Consider the following 16,053-nt stretch of genomic DNA (forward strand, 5'->3'; position numbering starts at 1 on the left):
GCCTTTACCAGATCTCCCCCAAATATATACAAACTCCCAGACATGGGATGTAGGGACCAAGGGTGGGATGGGGGTGGTAATTCAAATTTCTCTGTGTTTAATTCTGATGCCTCAAGGCCCTCTAGATCTTGAAAAGTAAGGAAGGATTTGGAGGGGAAACAAAAATGATGAAGGATTTATAGAGAAGATATGGGAGGTAGGATTAAAAATTTAAATACAGAGATACTAAGAAGCAATTAAATAGGCTGTGTGTTTATGAGGTGTTTGGGAAGGTGCGGAGAGGTGAGAGGGAAAGGGGAAAGAAGGTGGTATTGACACAGTACTCTATATAAGAGTGAAAAAGTAAGCCACTGTTTCAAGTCTTTCTCCCCCAAAGATGGCAATACACAGATATGTTTCCTACAAAGAGGAAAAATAGGATGACTCAAACCACACTTCCAGACCCAGTGGATATGAGGGAAGACGTTCAAAGGAAGTGGCATTCTTTTTCTTCTAAATGATGACCCCTTAGGTAGAGTTAGTAGAAAGTGTCCTGGGAAACCTGAAAAAGGTTAATTCCCTGGTATCTGGGTGAAGGTCCTAAGGCCTTAGTCCTGCATTCCCAGCAAGGACAAGGCAATTTGATATATAGAGATAAATAGATAGACAGACAGAGATATACACACACACATACACTGCTTGCAGAAGCACCAAGATTTTTCTACAATGACATTCACTTCAGTGTTTATGATGAATGGAAACAACATAAATGTCCAGTGACAGTGCACTGGCTAGATAAATGCTCATATATTCCCAGGCTAGAACTCTAGGCAGCCATTCACTGTGACGTGACGGAAGGATGTGTAATGACAGGGGAAAGGTGTACAACGTAAGGGGGAAATGCAACTTCTAAAGCCACGTGTTCTGTGTGATCCCATTTTTGAAGAAATAAAGGATATACAGCAAGAGGTTAACAGTTCTTAGCTTGGGGGAGCAGGATTACTTACTTCTATTACTTTCTTCTTTATGCATTTCGTGCTTCAAATTTGGTACAATAAATGTGTTACAGGTTTCTAATAAGAAACAAAGTTATTCAAAATGACCCAAACAAAAACTTCTATGGGTTATCCGGAGCGTTCTGACTGTTGTCTCCTGCACGACCAGGTGCCTCGTATGTTTAAAACCCATCTCCTAAAGGTCTGTGCGGGGTTCCGTGGAGGGATGCCAAGGACGGGGCTTTGAGAGAAAAAGGCTGGGCCACTGCCAAGTGCTGTATAGCGGCAGATCCCTTTCTTTCTTTATTTCTTTTTTTTTTAAGTAAAGTTCTCTTTGGTTCACAGACCAAACCAGCCTTGCTCTCCTTTCCCACCAGAAGACATGCCATTTTGTTCTTACCAATTTCATTTCGGGTTCAAACAAGAATCCGTCTGGAAGGAGAGAGAAGGAAAGTGGGACTAGGGGTTCCCCACCTCGCTGGCAGATACACAGAGAACAAAAAGGAAGAAACACTGCTTGATTCCAGAAGACTCTCAAATCACTTCTGGTCAGCAGCGTATCTCATGAGCTCCCTCTCCCAGCGTGTCCTCGAATCAGCTGCTTGCAGAACAGTCCTTAGCTAGAGTCCCCGATCTTCCCTGCCTTCCAGCTGTCGGGAAGCGAGGAGGCACTTACGGACGTCAGGGACTGGGATGGAGGCCTCCTCCCCGTGGCTTTCGGTCTGCTTGTGGTTGGGTGACTGAGTTTCTCAGTAGATGACACCACGGAATCAAACCCTTCTAGGTCTAAAACAAAAGTAAAACAGATTTTTTAAAGAGCATCAACAGGAGTAAGGGAAGGTTCTTATACCATGCCATAAGCACGTCTTTTCCTTAATCATCATCCTTTAGGTCTGGATTACGCTTCATCATTTATGAAGGCTGTTTACACCCTTTGGTTATCCCATCGACGTGATTCAAACTGAGTGAAAGAAATCACCTCCTCCTCGGTCTAACAAGCTATTATGGAGGAAAGAGAAACGTGATTCTTCTCTCCCCCTTCAACAGCTGTATTCATAAATCTTTAAAAGCTACAGAAAGATGAGTAAAGGAGGAATCCTCTCTCTTCCACAAATCCAAGTCCATTTTGGTAGATGAAACATTCTTTCAGTCACAGTACAATAAGCAGTTATCTCAAGGTACAATATCCTTGCGCAAGTGAATGCTGGTCGTTGATTCCAGAAGACAAGAGAGGGCAGCCTCCTTCTCTGGCTGTACCGCAATACTCTGACCATCACCCTACCATTAGATTCTTAACCCCCTGGAGATGGAGAGCAAGCTTCTGTTTCTCCAGATGACTCACAGAGCCCCGTACCATTCTGTGTCCAGAAGCATTGCTCAATGGAGACAATATCTTCTTCAGTCATCAGTCTGCTCACTCACTCACTCACTCTATTATGACTGAGCAACCACTCTGTGCCACACACAGAGCTAGATACTAAGGCTACCCCAGTGAGCATGGCAGAAACGAGCCTGTCCTCAGAGGGCTCCCATCTCTGTGACTGACATCTCAGATGAATGGAGCATCTTTCAGCCAGATCGTCACTGCACCTGGCATGTGTCCAGGAGGAAGGCCTTTGTCTTCACTTTGCCACCTCCTTCAACAAACGATCAGGCCAAGGGAGTCACCTGGTCCTACAGAGTTCTGGGGATTTACAAACCAAGTGTAGATCTGTGTATGATGCACAGAGGGATGGCTGGCAGATAGGGGCAGACCCTGAGACTCATTACGGCTGGTGAATGGGGACACGCCATCTCTTCCTGCCAGGGAGACTGCTTCATTCGCCATGCCAGGCACGGCCTTCCCAAACCATTCCCATTCTCCCTCCTAACAGAGCCCTGGTTTTGTTTCAGGACAATGTGCCCAGCAGAGGCACATCTGGTCTAAGCCAGTGATGGCAATCCTGTTCCTCTTTGCCTGTGATTGGTTTAGAGATAGCCATGTAGCCCGATTTGGATCACTGAGAAATAAAAGGAAGTCTACTGAGAGCCACTGGGAAAGAGATTTCCTCTCTGTCTAGAGAGAGGCAAGTGAGGCGAAGGTCATTTGTGTTGCTGCTTCCTCTTCCCTCCTGCTTGGGAAGCTGTTGTGTAAGAATAGGATGCCTGGAGCTGTGGATAGGTTTAGTGTCCTTATAAGAAGAGAAAGAGACTAGTGCCCCCTCACCTCCTCCACCATTTGAGGACACAGTAAGAAGACAGTGCCTGTGAACCCGGAAGAGGGCCCTCAACAGACACAGCATCTGCTGGTGCCTTGAACTTGGCCTTCACAGCCTCCAGGACTGTAGGAAATACATGTCTGCTGTTTAAGTTCTGTTATGACAGAACTGGCAGACTAAGACAGGCATGAATTCTGAGCTAGGCTGTCTGGGTTCAACTCCCAGCTCCACCACTAGCCGCCACCTGTGTATCTGGCATGTTTCTAGCCTCTTCCTGTTACTTCTTGCGGCAGTAGTTTTCAGCCTTTTTCCTGCCATTGTGCAAATGACTAACACATGAGATGGATGCTCTTGGAGATCTTGAGGATAGCAGAGCAAAACAAATGGGAAGAGCTTGGGTGACTGACCGCCCCAGTGAACCACTCACCCACCCTGAATGACCAAGTGTCCAGGCTTCTCACCGTGTGAAATGAATAGCCCCCTGTTATTTCAGCTAATTTTAGTCAGATATTCTTTATTTGCAACTGCAAACATCTTAAACTGCCATAATTGCAAATATGCTGGCTCAGGACAGAAAAGATAAAAATGATGTGTGTTTTTCTTCCCTCTTTATTTTGGGGAGAGCTCTTTTGTTGAGGGTTATCATACACGGTCTGGCCGTGTGACAGCTTTATTCTATTAATGAACAGTCAGGTGTTGTCTGCAAACTACTTCCTTTAGTGGAAATATGCAAAACCAAGCACAAGTCACTGGTCAGGACAAACCATTACATTACACCTGGGATTATATTACATGACTTTATTTCAGCACCTGGTGAATGAATAATTACTCAATATGAACTCATTTTATCAGGGCAAAGCAACTGTAACCAAAGGTTAACTCTCTGAAGAGACAGCACAAGGAAGGTATCAGTGGTGCTCTGAGGCCAAGGAGCCAATCAGCATCCAGCACCAGAGCGAGGCTCCTGAAAAGGGCCCCATCTGGCCAGCCAGTTCAGAGAGGCTCGGGACAGGCCTCTCTAGAGCCCGTTCACTGGCCTGACCATCTCAGGAGCCTTCCCTTTAAGAGAATCTTATTTTCCTAAAAGATTCCCCTTGAGACCCCACCCGAGGACTCACCTCTACCAATTCCATGTTGTTTGAAATTGAAATTCCCAATTACACACTTGGATTGATGCCAAAAGGCATTATCTGACATTAATGTCCCCCCAGTTAATTTTTTAAAATCGACTTTTCTCTAATTACAAAAGTAATACGTGCACAATGTATAATTTTTAAAAGCCATAAAATGGTAACAACAAAACAAAGTCAACTATAATCTTGCCACGCCCAGATGAGTACTATTACTATTTTGGTATATTTCCCTTCAGGCTTTTTTCTATAAATAGATAGCCTAGTTCACATGATATGTAGTATTTCATTCTGCTTATTTCACTAAACATTATATGCCATGACGCTAAAAATCCTTCATAAATATTTTGATTGTTGTAGAATCTTCTATTGCATTGCAATTCATGATTTAGTGAATCAATCCCCTATCGTTGGGTAATTGTTTTCAAATCATTCCCCCTCTCTCTGTTCTTTTTTTTTTTAATTAAGGAAAAGTGCTTCACAAATATACTTGCATGCACTCTACATCCGGTGAGTTTAGCAGGTTCCCCAGCTGGGCCCTGGAAGTAAGGAATAAGACCCAGGGCAGGGAGGTCTGCTGGTGGGAAGGTTGGTATGAGGGGGGTGGAGGACATGAAGCACACGGGGCTGGGGAGGGGGTGTGCCAGTGCTGAGGGCCTTGGCTGGGCACTGCCAGGGGCTGAGACCGACCACCTAGGTCATGGCTCCATCCTGGAAACAGAAGCCAGCTCAGGAGGCAAAACCGGAGCAGGCTGAAGTGATGAAAGAACAATTAAAGGCCTGCTGGCTCCGGTTCTCCACCTTGGCTGCAGAGTGGAGCCATCTGGACAATTTAAAAAAAAAAAAGGCTCCTGCCTGGATCCCACCCTGGGACTGACTGGATTAGTCTGGGGCGCCATCTAGGGCAGGGCAGGCTCTCCGTCTCCCCAGGTTTATTAGTTTGTTAGTAGCAGCCACGTGCAGAAGCGCTGCTCCAGAAGAGGCTGGGGGTGGGGAGGGACAAGCCAGGACTTGACCACGCGGAGGAGAGGAGAGGGCGCCGGGGCTGAGGGCCATCGGGTGAGCGGCAGATGTCCCAGGGCCGGGCCCGGTGAGGCATCAGCAGCAAGGCCCCCTGCCGACCTGGTGTGTGAGCAACAGAGGCGATCAAGTGGCAACCAAAGGCTTGGGTGACCACTGGTGACAAGTCAGAAACACGGCGGCTGGAGAGAGAAGGAGGCACTCGAGGGGGCCGAGCATGCAGAGCGGGGCAGGGGAGGGGAGCAGATGGGACGGCCGCAGGCCCCCCTTAAGATGGACTCAGCACATCCCCTGGTGTGCAGCGACAGACAAGGTCGCACCCAGGAGACTTCTGCTGGACTCCATCTGGGCTCCCTCCCCACCCTCCTGGGCCCCCTGAAATAGTGAAGTCCCAGGGGGAGCTGAGGGTTTGACAACGTGTGAGACAGGGGTTCCTCCTAAATCACACGTTCCAAATGACTCAGAGGTGGCCTGGTGCCTGTGTGACACACTTAGGCTGTGAGCCCCAGGAGGGCAGGGACCCATCCCTGCACTCTCATAGACTAGCGCCTTCCTGGGGCAAACATGCTTGACATTCTGTGAATGAAGGAACAAATGAACACGCCCACGAATGAACCAACTCTCTCGAGAAAGAACTCTGATTGCAGGCGTGCAGCTTACAGAGGTGGCTGCTAGCGGGCAATGAGGCAGCAGCTTCGGGGTGGAAGGCAGCCTTCTATGCCAGGGCTGCAGAGAACGCCTGGCCGGCCCAGTTCGTTTCACTGGCTGAGGTCTGCACTAAAAAGCCCTGCACATGCTGAAGCCTGGCCGCACTCAGCGAGCACACTCAGCCAGAGTCTCCACGACAGATGGCCCAGAGGACTGCCTCATCTCTATCACTCAAAAGTAAGAGGAGAGGGACTTCCCTGGTGGCCCAGTGGTTGGGAATCCGCTTGCCAGTGCAGGGGACACGGGTTCGAGCCCTGGTCCAGGAGGATCCCACATGCTGCGGAGCAACGAAGCCTGTGCTCTGTGACTGCTGAGCTTGCGCTCTAGAGCCCGTGAGCCACAACTACTGAGCCCGCGTGTCACAACTACTGAAGCCCGCGTGCCTAGAGCCCATGCTCTGTGGCGGGAGAGGCCACTGCAGTGGGAGGCCTGCGCAAGGCAGCGAGGAGTGTCCCCCCGGCTCGCCGCAACTAGAGAAAGCCCGCGCGCAGCAACAAAGACCCAACACAGCCATAAATGAATGAATGAATGAATGAATGAATAAGTAAGTAAGTAAGTAAGTAAGTAAATAAATAAATAAAAGAGTAAGAAGGGGGCCGAGTCCTGCAGGGGAGCTGCACTCTTAACCTCCTCATGCAGGCTCAGCTACATTGAACTTTCTACACTTGGGCTCATAAAAAACACTGTGGGGAAACAACAAACAAAACCAAAGTGCCAGAAAGAAAAAGACGCACCAAGGATGAGGTCACTTGATGAAACGGGAACCTCAGACCTTGAACTTCGACTCACTTCTGCTTTCTGACAGCGAAGGGGGAAACTCTTCAGCACTGTAATGTAAATTTTCAATGGCACAGAGCGTGCTCTCATGACTGTGGTCGCAGTAGCTGAGATTAAGGCAGAATTTCCATGACTAACCTGTTGTGGTGCAAAGAAAATGTCCCAATTTTCATGGTAGTTTTGAAATGAGTCAGGCTGAAACTTGATATGAGCTTTCTCGCCTGGCTAGGAATTTTTCCCCTTAATAAAAAATGGTTTTAATGCCCATAAGCCAATCCAAAACTCTGAACTGGCAAATACTGGGTATTTTTTTTTTTTTTATTTTTATTTTTTTTGCGGTACGCGGGCCTCTCACTGTTGCGGCCTCTCCCGTTGCGGAGCACAGGCTCCGGACACGCAGGCTCAGCGGCCATGGCTCACGGGCCCAGCTGCTCCATGGCATGTGGGATCTTCCCGGACCGCGGCACGAACCCGCGTCCCCTGCATCGGCAGGCGGACTCTCAACCACTGCGCCACCAGGGAAGCCAATACTGGGTATTTTTTAAAAGTTAGTTTCATAAGGATGAGAGGCCCTTGGCTCTTCTGATACTTGGAAGACGAACCCTCTGCAGACATACAGGGATAATTCATGTTGGACACAGAGTCAGCTTGGAAAGGCCTTTGACTCTTCATGGCACACAGAGTTGCCCATTTTCCATGAATTTCAGTCACAGCCTATTTAGTTCAATTAGAAAATGTGGGCTCATTTTCCATCAATGGGAGGGATGGTACCAGTGACCACAGGTGACCTAAAACACATCCACTGAAAACCCAGGGGAGAAACAGTCAAAAGTCTGAGATGGGCCAGCTGTCACCAAAGGAACTGCTTGTGAGCTCCTAAATGGCTCTGTTTATTTATTGTAGCTCGCTGCCCTGGGCTTGAGAACGAGTCCTAGAATGGAAGTTTCCTACATTTGAAGCCTGGCATTGTCGCTCCTTCCCAGTATCTCTGGAAACCACCTCATCTCCTGCATGTCTCTGTCAAGGGTCCTTAAGTCTGCTGGAACTTCTTGCTTGGAACCACTGTAATGGATTTCTCACTCCAAGTCCTGTACCACTCCACAGGCTGGCTACCACCAGAGAGAGATGTGTAAAGTGCAGATCTGAGTACGTCCCTTCACTGCTTCAAGTCCTTCCTGAGTGCCAACGAAATCCCAGTGCCTTAACATGGCCAGCACGCCTCTGTCCCTTGGTTGACTTCCTCCTCTCCCCTCCCCCTCCTTTCCTCCCTTCCCCTGGAGACATCAAGGCTTGGCTTGGCAACTAAGACCTCTTCCAAGAATGCAGACTGCACCCTAAAACTGACCTGAGCACTCCCTAGACACTCATCACACCAATCTCTGCATTTAGCACCCTGAACTAACAGTCCTTGCTGACCTATCTGTCTCCCTTACCCTCCAGGGAAGAAGCCGTGGCTCTTATCTCTGTTTTTCCCAGGCCTAGCATCATACATGGCTTGCAGTGAGCGTTCAAGAAATGATTATTGAATAAATGAACAAACAACCTTTCTGGGCTTCAGTTTTCCCACCAGAAAAAAAGGAGAGAGTTATCTGAGCTATCAGCTTTGCAGGGTTATTCTTTTGTAAATGAGAGATTATGTGAAAACCCTTTCAAATCACGAAGGTAGAATTTTGTTTTCAGACACCATTGATGGAGTTGTGGGATTTGGGAGCAGAGATTTAAGAGCAACTCTAACTCTTAAAAAAAAACAACCCGTGAACAAAATTTTCTTTTTAAGATTTAAGATGAGAAAACCCTAAACCCACAGGGCCACAGGTACCTTCTCTACAATGAAGAAGCATCTCAAGGTAGTCTGGAAAGGAGGAAATCTCACCCTGCATGTAAATCCTTTGACTAGTGTGGAAAATCTGTGCAGGCTACAAAGATGGGCCCATAATTAGGGGTCAGTGAACACCTGTGTTAGCTGAGTCACCAACTGAAAAATTCTCATTTGAGCAATGATTAGATTCTGCAGGAAAATAAGCCCTCCAAAATATGTATGGATATAGCAGATTTGCTGCTATGTTTTCATTTATCAACCAGGTGTGAAGTTTTCAAGACACAAGCTGCTGGAAGTAAACAAGTTTGGGCTACCGGTCAGCCACCCGACTCCTCCACCCTTCACACGCGTGTGCTCATTCAATCCTCACAAAAACCCATGCCGCGCAGGCTACTCTATTCCATAGAGGGAGAGATGGAAGGTCAGAGGTTAGACAACTTGAACAAGGTCACAATCAGAAAATGGCAGGGCTCACACTCAGATTCATGCTGGTGGAATTCTTTCCACTACAGAGCACTGGACAGACAGCAGGAACCTTTGACCTTCCTTCTTAGCCAACTGATACTGAATTCTGAGAATTGTTTCTACATCAAGAACAAGAAAAGATGCCAGGAAATGTAGTGTGTGTGTGTGTGTGTGTGTGTGTGAAGAAACCACTCTATGTTCTGATAACAAGCTGCCTTTGATCTATTTTATTAAAATGTGTTTTTAAAAGGACCAAAAAGTGGGCTGGCTTCTTTAAAGAAATCTCTGGCAAGAAGTGTAAGGTGTTAGGCAAGTAAAGGAGGAATGCTTGGCGATTCAGTACAAAGCAATTTTTACATGGAAACTTGTAGCTCAAGAATAAGAGAGGGAGATAGAGTTTATTTACTCATTCACTTAATCAAACATTTATTAAATATCTACTGTGTGCCGGGCATAGTGAAAGTTCTGAGAATAAAAGTACAATCACTTTATATCAGCACTATCCATTAAAACTTGCTGTGAAAGATCCTTTTTGACCCACTTCCTAGAGAAATGGAAAAAAAACCCCAACAAATGGGACCTAATGAAACTTAAAAGCTTTTGCATAGCAAAGGAAGTCATAAACAAGATGAAAAGACAATCCTCAGAATGGGAGAAAATATTTGCAAATGAAGCAACTGACAAAGGATTAACCTCCAAAATTTACAAGCAGCTCAATATCAAAAAAAAAACAAACAACCCAATCCAAAAATGGGCAGAAGACCTAAACAGACATTTCTCCAAAGAAGATATACAGATTGCCAACAAACACATGAAAGGATGCTCAACATCACTAATCATTAGAGAAATGCAAATCAAAACTACAATGAGGTATCACCTCACACCAGTCAGAATGGCCATCATCAAAAAATCTACAAACAATACATGCTGGAGAGGGTGTGGAGAAAAGGGAGCCCTCTTGCACTGTTGGAGGGAATGTAAATTGATACAGCCACTATGGAGAACAGTATGGAGGTTCCTTAAAAAACTACAAATAGAACTACCATACGACCCAGCAATCCCACTACTGGGCATATATCCTGAGAAAACCGTAATTCAAAAAGAGTCAAGTACCACAATGTTCATTGCAGCACTATTTACAATAGCCAGGACATGGAAGCAATCTAAGTGTCCATCAACAGATAAATGGATAAAGAAGATGTGGCACATATACACAATGGAATATTACTCAGCCATAAAAAGAGACGGAATTGAGTTACTTGTAGTGAGATGGATGGACCTAGAGTCTGTCATACAGAGTGAAGTAAGTCACAAAGAGAAAAACAAATACAGTATGCTAACACATATATATGGAATCTAAAAAAAAAAAAGGTTCTGAAGAACCTAGGGGCAGGACAGGAATAAAGACGCAGATGTAGAGGATGGACTTGAGGACACAGGAGGGGGAAGGGTAAGCTGGGATGAGGTGAGAGAGTGGCATGGACATATATACACCACCAAATGTAAAATAGATAGCTAGTGGGAAGCAGCCGCATAGTACAGGGAGATCAGCTCAGTGCTTTGTGACTACCTAAAGGGGTGGGATAGGGAGGGTGGGAGGGAGATGCAAAAGGGAGGAGATATGGGGATATATGTGTATGCATAGCTGATTCACTTTGTTATACAGCGAAAATTAACACAACCTTATAAAGCAATTATACTCCAATAAAGATGTTAAAAAAAAAACTTGCTGTGATGACGGAACCAGCTATATCTGTATTATCCAATATAGTACCACTGGCCCCATGTGGCTACTGAGCACACGGAATACAGCTAAGTGTGATGATTTAAATTAAATTAAATTTAAATAGCCACATGGGGCTAGTGGCAATGAAGATCTCTAACGTGATCCTACATCACACTATTTCTTCTCATATATGCTCAGTTGCTTCATTCAGTCCATATTTCCTAAGTGAGTCCTATGAGCCAGGCTCTGGGCTAGGCATGGGCGGGGGAGTGCAGGGATGAACAAAACAGCCATGGTCCCTGCCCCATGGAGCTCAGAGCTCCCTGAGAGGGACAAAATTTTACAGACATAATTACAAATTCTGCTAGCTACTATGAGAGACAGGTAAAAGATGAAATTAGCAATGATAGCATGGTGACCTAATTTAGATCAGCAGAAGGGGTCTGGGAAGGAGTTGGTGCGCATCTTACTGAAGTCTAGCGCTGAGAAGTGAAGAGTTTCACGTGCATCCATAGCAAGCAGTGTTAAGGGGTAAAAGTAACATTTCACTTTTGCATTCTTGTTTTTTCTTCTGATATTGGCTACTCATTTTTTAATAACATCTTTATTGGAGTATAAAGGTTCTTCAGAACCTTTTTTTTTCAGATTCCATATACATGTGTTAGCATACGGTATTTGTTTTTCTCTTTGTGACTTACTTCACTCTGTATGACAGACTCTAGGTCCATCCACCTCACTACAATTAACTCAATTTCTTTTCTTTTTATGGCTGAGTAATAGTCCATTGTATATATGTGCCACATCTTCTTTATCCATTCGTCTGTCAATGGACACTTAGGTTGCTTCCATGTCCTGGCTATTGTAAATAGTGCTGCAATGAACATTGTGGTACATGACTCTTTTGGAATTATGGTTTTCTCAGGGTATATGCCCAGTAGTGGGATTGCTGGGTCGTATGGTAGTTCTATTTGTAGTTTTTTAAGGAACCTCCATACTGTTCTCCATAGTGGCTGTATCAATTTACATTCCCTCCAACAGTGCAAGAGGGTTCCCTTTTCTCCACACCCTCTCCAGCATGTATTGTTTGTAGATTTTTTGATGATGGCCACTCTGACTGGTGTGAGGTGATACCTCATTGTAGTTTTGATTTGCATTTCTCTAATGATTAGTGATGTTGAGCATCCTTTCATAAACATTGCTCACTACAGGCCCAAATTTGCTATTGAAAATGATTTAGTAAATAAATAATGTATTTATTAGAAATCAGACTTACGCTATCATTCACAGGAATGTAAGTAGGCACAGCCTTTTTGTAATGCTGTTTGGCAATATCTATTACAAAATGTAAATGTGCACACCTTCAGATATTCCGCTTCTAGAAGTTAACCCACAGCAATGTTTGTGTACGTATAGAATGACATATTTATGAGGCCAGTGGTGTTCAAACTGTTTACCAGTGTACCTCCTAAAATAAATTTAAAAAACTACGTACTCCCCCCCACAGGTTAAGTTGACATCTAAAGTTTTACACAGGTTTTAGTCACAAAGGATATAATTTCTGCTATATTCTAAATATTGATATTTTAAAATATAACTATTGCTGTCTTGAATATATTCAATATAAATTTGAATACCACAGCAATTTAATGACCGCCACCATCCACTTTTAAAAAATCATTAATAAGCTTTTCTCTAACAGTTGGAAATTCTGAATCATTCCTTTCCCTCTTTGAATTCATATTTCCATCATACTTCCACCACTGAACTTTATTCTAACATATTGTTTTATGCTTTTGTTAATTTTGTCCATTGTTAATTTTTTCATCTTTTTCTGCTGTAAGAACATGTATATAAATTGAAAATTATAACTTTTTCATTTCCTGAAATCATAAGGCTCTAGGTGTAAAAATTACTTTTTTCTGGATTGAGTTATCCTTACAATTATTATTACTATGCAAATGATCAAAACATATGTATACACACACTACTCATTTTGATAAGGAATTTAATAGCATAACAAAGTAGAATTTTATTGGGCTTCTCCCCAAATCACTTCATTTGTATTTGTATGACTCTTATCACTAGAATGACACGGTTTGGTATCGATTCTATTCCTATTTTTCATTTTATAGATGTAAGTGCCAAGAAACTTTGTTAACACAAAAATAAATAGATAGGAATGGAAAGAATTTTGTTATCACAATGTCACTTAATTCCGTGAAGTCCTTCCAAGTTACATACCAAAAATCAGACAGTGGTCTAGCATCATCGAGAACTATTTTTAACTATCTATCGATGAACAACTCAGTGGGTGCCTCCTTCAATTTTGATGGAAGCAAAGAATTAGAAACCAACCGACTTGTAAAAGGAGTTTTTGTCCAGTCAATATAGAGTCTTTCAGTTTCTCAAGTCTAACACCAATCTCAGAATTGTCTCTGAGTTTGCACCAGGGGTTTCTATACCCCTGGAGCGGGCAAGAGATTGACTGTGCCGTGTGAGGTGGGAGAGGGTGAATGGGAAAGGGGAGTGAGAAAGGAAAAGCAGCATGGCACCAGGGCTCTCAGGAGATGACTTGGAAGAAAGAGCACATAAGAAGATGAGGCACTGTCCATGGCCTGAGAAGTCTCCCTGGTCCCCCAAGGTTCATGTCGTCCTATTTGCAGATCACTGTCCTAGGGTGATCTTTGCAGCATTGTTCCTAGTGAATTGGTTACAGTAGAGTCATGCAATGGAATATCATGTAGCCTTTAAAAGTATAAGGTTGACCTACGTGACTTATGTGGAAAGATGTCTAACATACATTATTTAGTACAAAAGAACAAGTGTGGACTAGAACTGTATTGTATTAACATGATCACATTTTTAAAACATCCAACCATCCATCCATCCATCCATCCATCCATCCAGTCACAGGAACACTTCTAAAGGTGTGTACAACAAATTAACAGTGATTACCTCAGGGAGAGGCTGAGATACCAGGGGACTTTCACTTTCTAACTTCCTGAGTTCTTTCATTTTTTGAAAGTGAGCGCTTTTTCCCTTTGTAATTGGGGGGTGGGGAGCAGCTCTTTAATATAAAAAGCCAACTGAGCAAATCATATGAAACGATATCCTATACAGCTGTCAAAATCTCAGCTGATTTATGTTACGTGTTCAAGAACTTTCCTATTTTCCAAGAACAGTAGTCACGGCATGAATGTAGGTTGATACTTGGTTCTTCTCTCTATCTGAACTGCAGCTGTACCAACTACAACTCAGAAAGCGCCTGTTTTGTCTCAGCCACGTCACACCATGTCTATATTTTACAACAATCTTCTGAGGTAGGTGGGCATTAGTAACTAAACCTGTCATAAAGAAGAGGAAAATGGAGCTGAGACTCACTCAACCTGGACTGCAGAGCTAGGAACTCAAATCTGAAGCCATCCGAAGAACTGGTATGCATTCACAACAAAGTTATCCCCAATGCATACATAAAGTGCCAAGAAAAAGAAGGTCAACATTGCGAGTCTCCCAGTAAGCCAAATGTGTCCAATTTTTAAATTGGAGATTATATCCTTTCTACCAAGCGATGGCATTTCTTTTTTAAAATGTGCTTCATTAGTAAAATAAAAACCAGCAGTCCCTCAAATTAAAAGGCTTTTTTGGGGGGGCAGAGATTGGGGGTAAGTGAGCCTGGGAAATTCCAAAGATCATGCACCACCCCAGGAGAAAGGACTCACGCCTGGGGAGGTGGAGGGTGCCACTACAGGGCATCGGGAAGCTAAAGAAAGATTCTCTGGCTTGAAATCAGGCCTCCCTGTTCACTGACACCTCATCTTTAGCTTGTCACCACCAGATCCAGCTTCCTTCTAATGGGGCCCCCAACCTCACTCCGCAAGTGCTCATCACTTTTCTCATTTAATGAACCAAAGGCAGTGGGAAGCAGAGTGGGCTGAGGTTCCCAGACCATGCCCTAGCAAGAGTCCATGGCTAGAAGGAGTCTGATAACTCAACTTTCCTCCTTAATAAAGGGTAGTTTGTCTGCAGTGCTTTTAGTATGACAAAGGGGTACTTGAGCATGGTTTTCTGGCAGGTTGTGTATCCCTCTGGATATTTACACGTCAAAGAGAAGCCATACCAGGGCTCTGCCAATCCCTGAATCCACAGCCAGTGGGTGGAGGGGGCATCACAGGCCAAGTAAATGACACGTGCAACCTGAGAGCTGACTGTCACCTGTTCCCTTCTTGCTTCCACATTCATTCGCAGCTCAGAGGCCTCAGTGGGGCCCACTGCGGATGTAACACAGGTTACTACATACGTCTCTTTGCTGTGTATAGACTACTTTGAACCCACTAGGTGTCCCTCTGCATTTGTATTCTTAAAGCTGAAAATGGTCTCAGAGTGTAGCAAAAGCAGAGGTGTTTAAGCAGCTGGGCTGAATGAAGAATGCCACGGCCCTGACCACAGAGAGGGAGGCGACCAAGATACCAGGGGAGGGCACACCACCCCTGCACACAGGTGAGCTTCTGGGGCTGGCCACAAGTCCACACAGCTAGTGGGCACTGTGACCCTCTCCAAGCCAAGACCCATCTGAAGGATGCTTGCTGCACACCCAAATGCCCCCCACCCAATCTCACCAGTCACTCACTCTTGCTCAGGGCAGGCTGATGGCTGTGGGTGGCTTGGGCAGGATGGCACTGTTCGCTCTCTGTGTTTTAGAATAATTCACACCCCCAGATACATCACTTCCAGGAGGTTATGCAACACTTATGATCGTCACCCCCACTTGGATCTGTTTAACCTCCACCTGTGTTTCTACAGTTGTCATGAAACTTTTCTTACTGGTACTTTGAATGTTTATTGCTTTTGTGCTTATTGGATGTGATGGGGTAAACGTAGTTTGTGGAACCCATCAAAACTAAACACGAACATAATCAATGCGACAGACTGCCAAGGCCAGGATTGCCCTGTTGGGGGCCAAGCAGGCAGAGGTGAGCACCTCAGTTTTGGTCTGGACCGATGTTTCTAACTGTGAAGATCTGTCCATGGAACCCTGACAGAGCAGACTCTCGGAAGTGCTGAGAAGGGCAAGGGCTTGCCATCCACCCGTCTTCTCTAAGACGGTGAGGTGATTTGGAAACCAGTGCTGGTGGCCAGATGGACCCCGTTTACTCAGCACAAACCTAGGCTGTGAGCCCTAAGAATCTTAGGTGAGAGGTCGGGAACCAGGGGAAGGGGCACTGGATGGGGAGGCCCC

General features: G+C 44.9%; 1 protein-coding gene across 6 annotated transcripts in view; it reads right to left on the reverse strand.

Annotated features, from left to right (window-relative positions):
- The window catches only part of SH3KBP1 (SH3 domain containing kinase binding protein 1), a gene marked incomplete at its 5' end in the record, with an annotated part of 262,811 nt that overhangs the window by 11,548 nt on the left and 235,210 nt on the right, over positions 1 to 16,053 (reverse strand). For all 6 annotated transcript variants that reach the window (XM_079726907.1, XM_079726911.1, XM_079726910.1 and 3 more), the window contains one exon: positions 1,651 to 1,760. In XM_079726907.1, the coding sequence (XP_079583033.1) occupies positions 1,651 to 1,760 (110 nt within the window). The remainder of the gene's footprint in view (positions 1 to 1,650; positions 1,761 to 16,053) is intronic.

Source organism: Hyperoodon ampullatus (genome assembly GCF_949752795.1).
Source record: "Hyperoodon ampullatus genome assembly, chromosome: X".
Classification (NCBI taxonomy): domain Eukaryota; kingdom Metazoa; phylum Chordata; class Mammalia; order Artiodactyla; family Ziphiidae; genus Hyperoodon; species Hyperoodon ampullatus.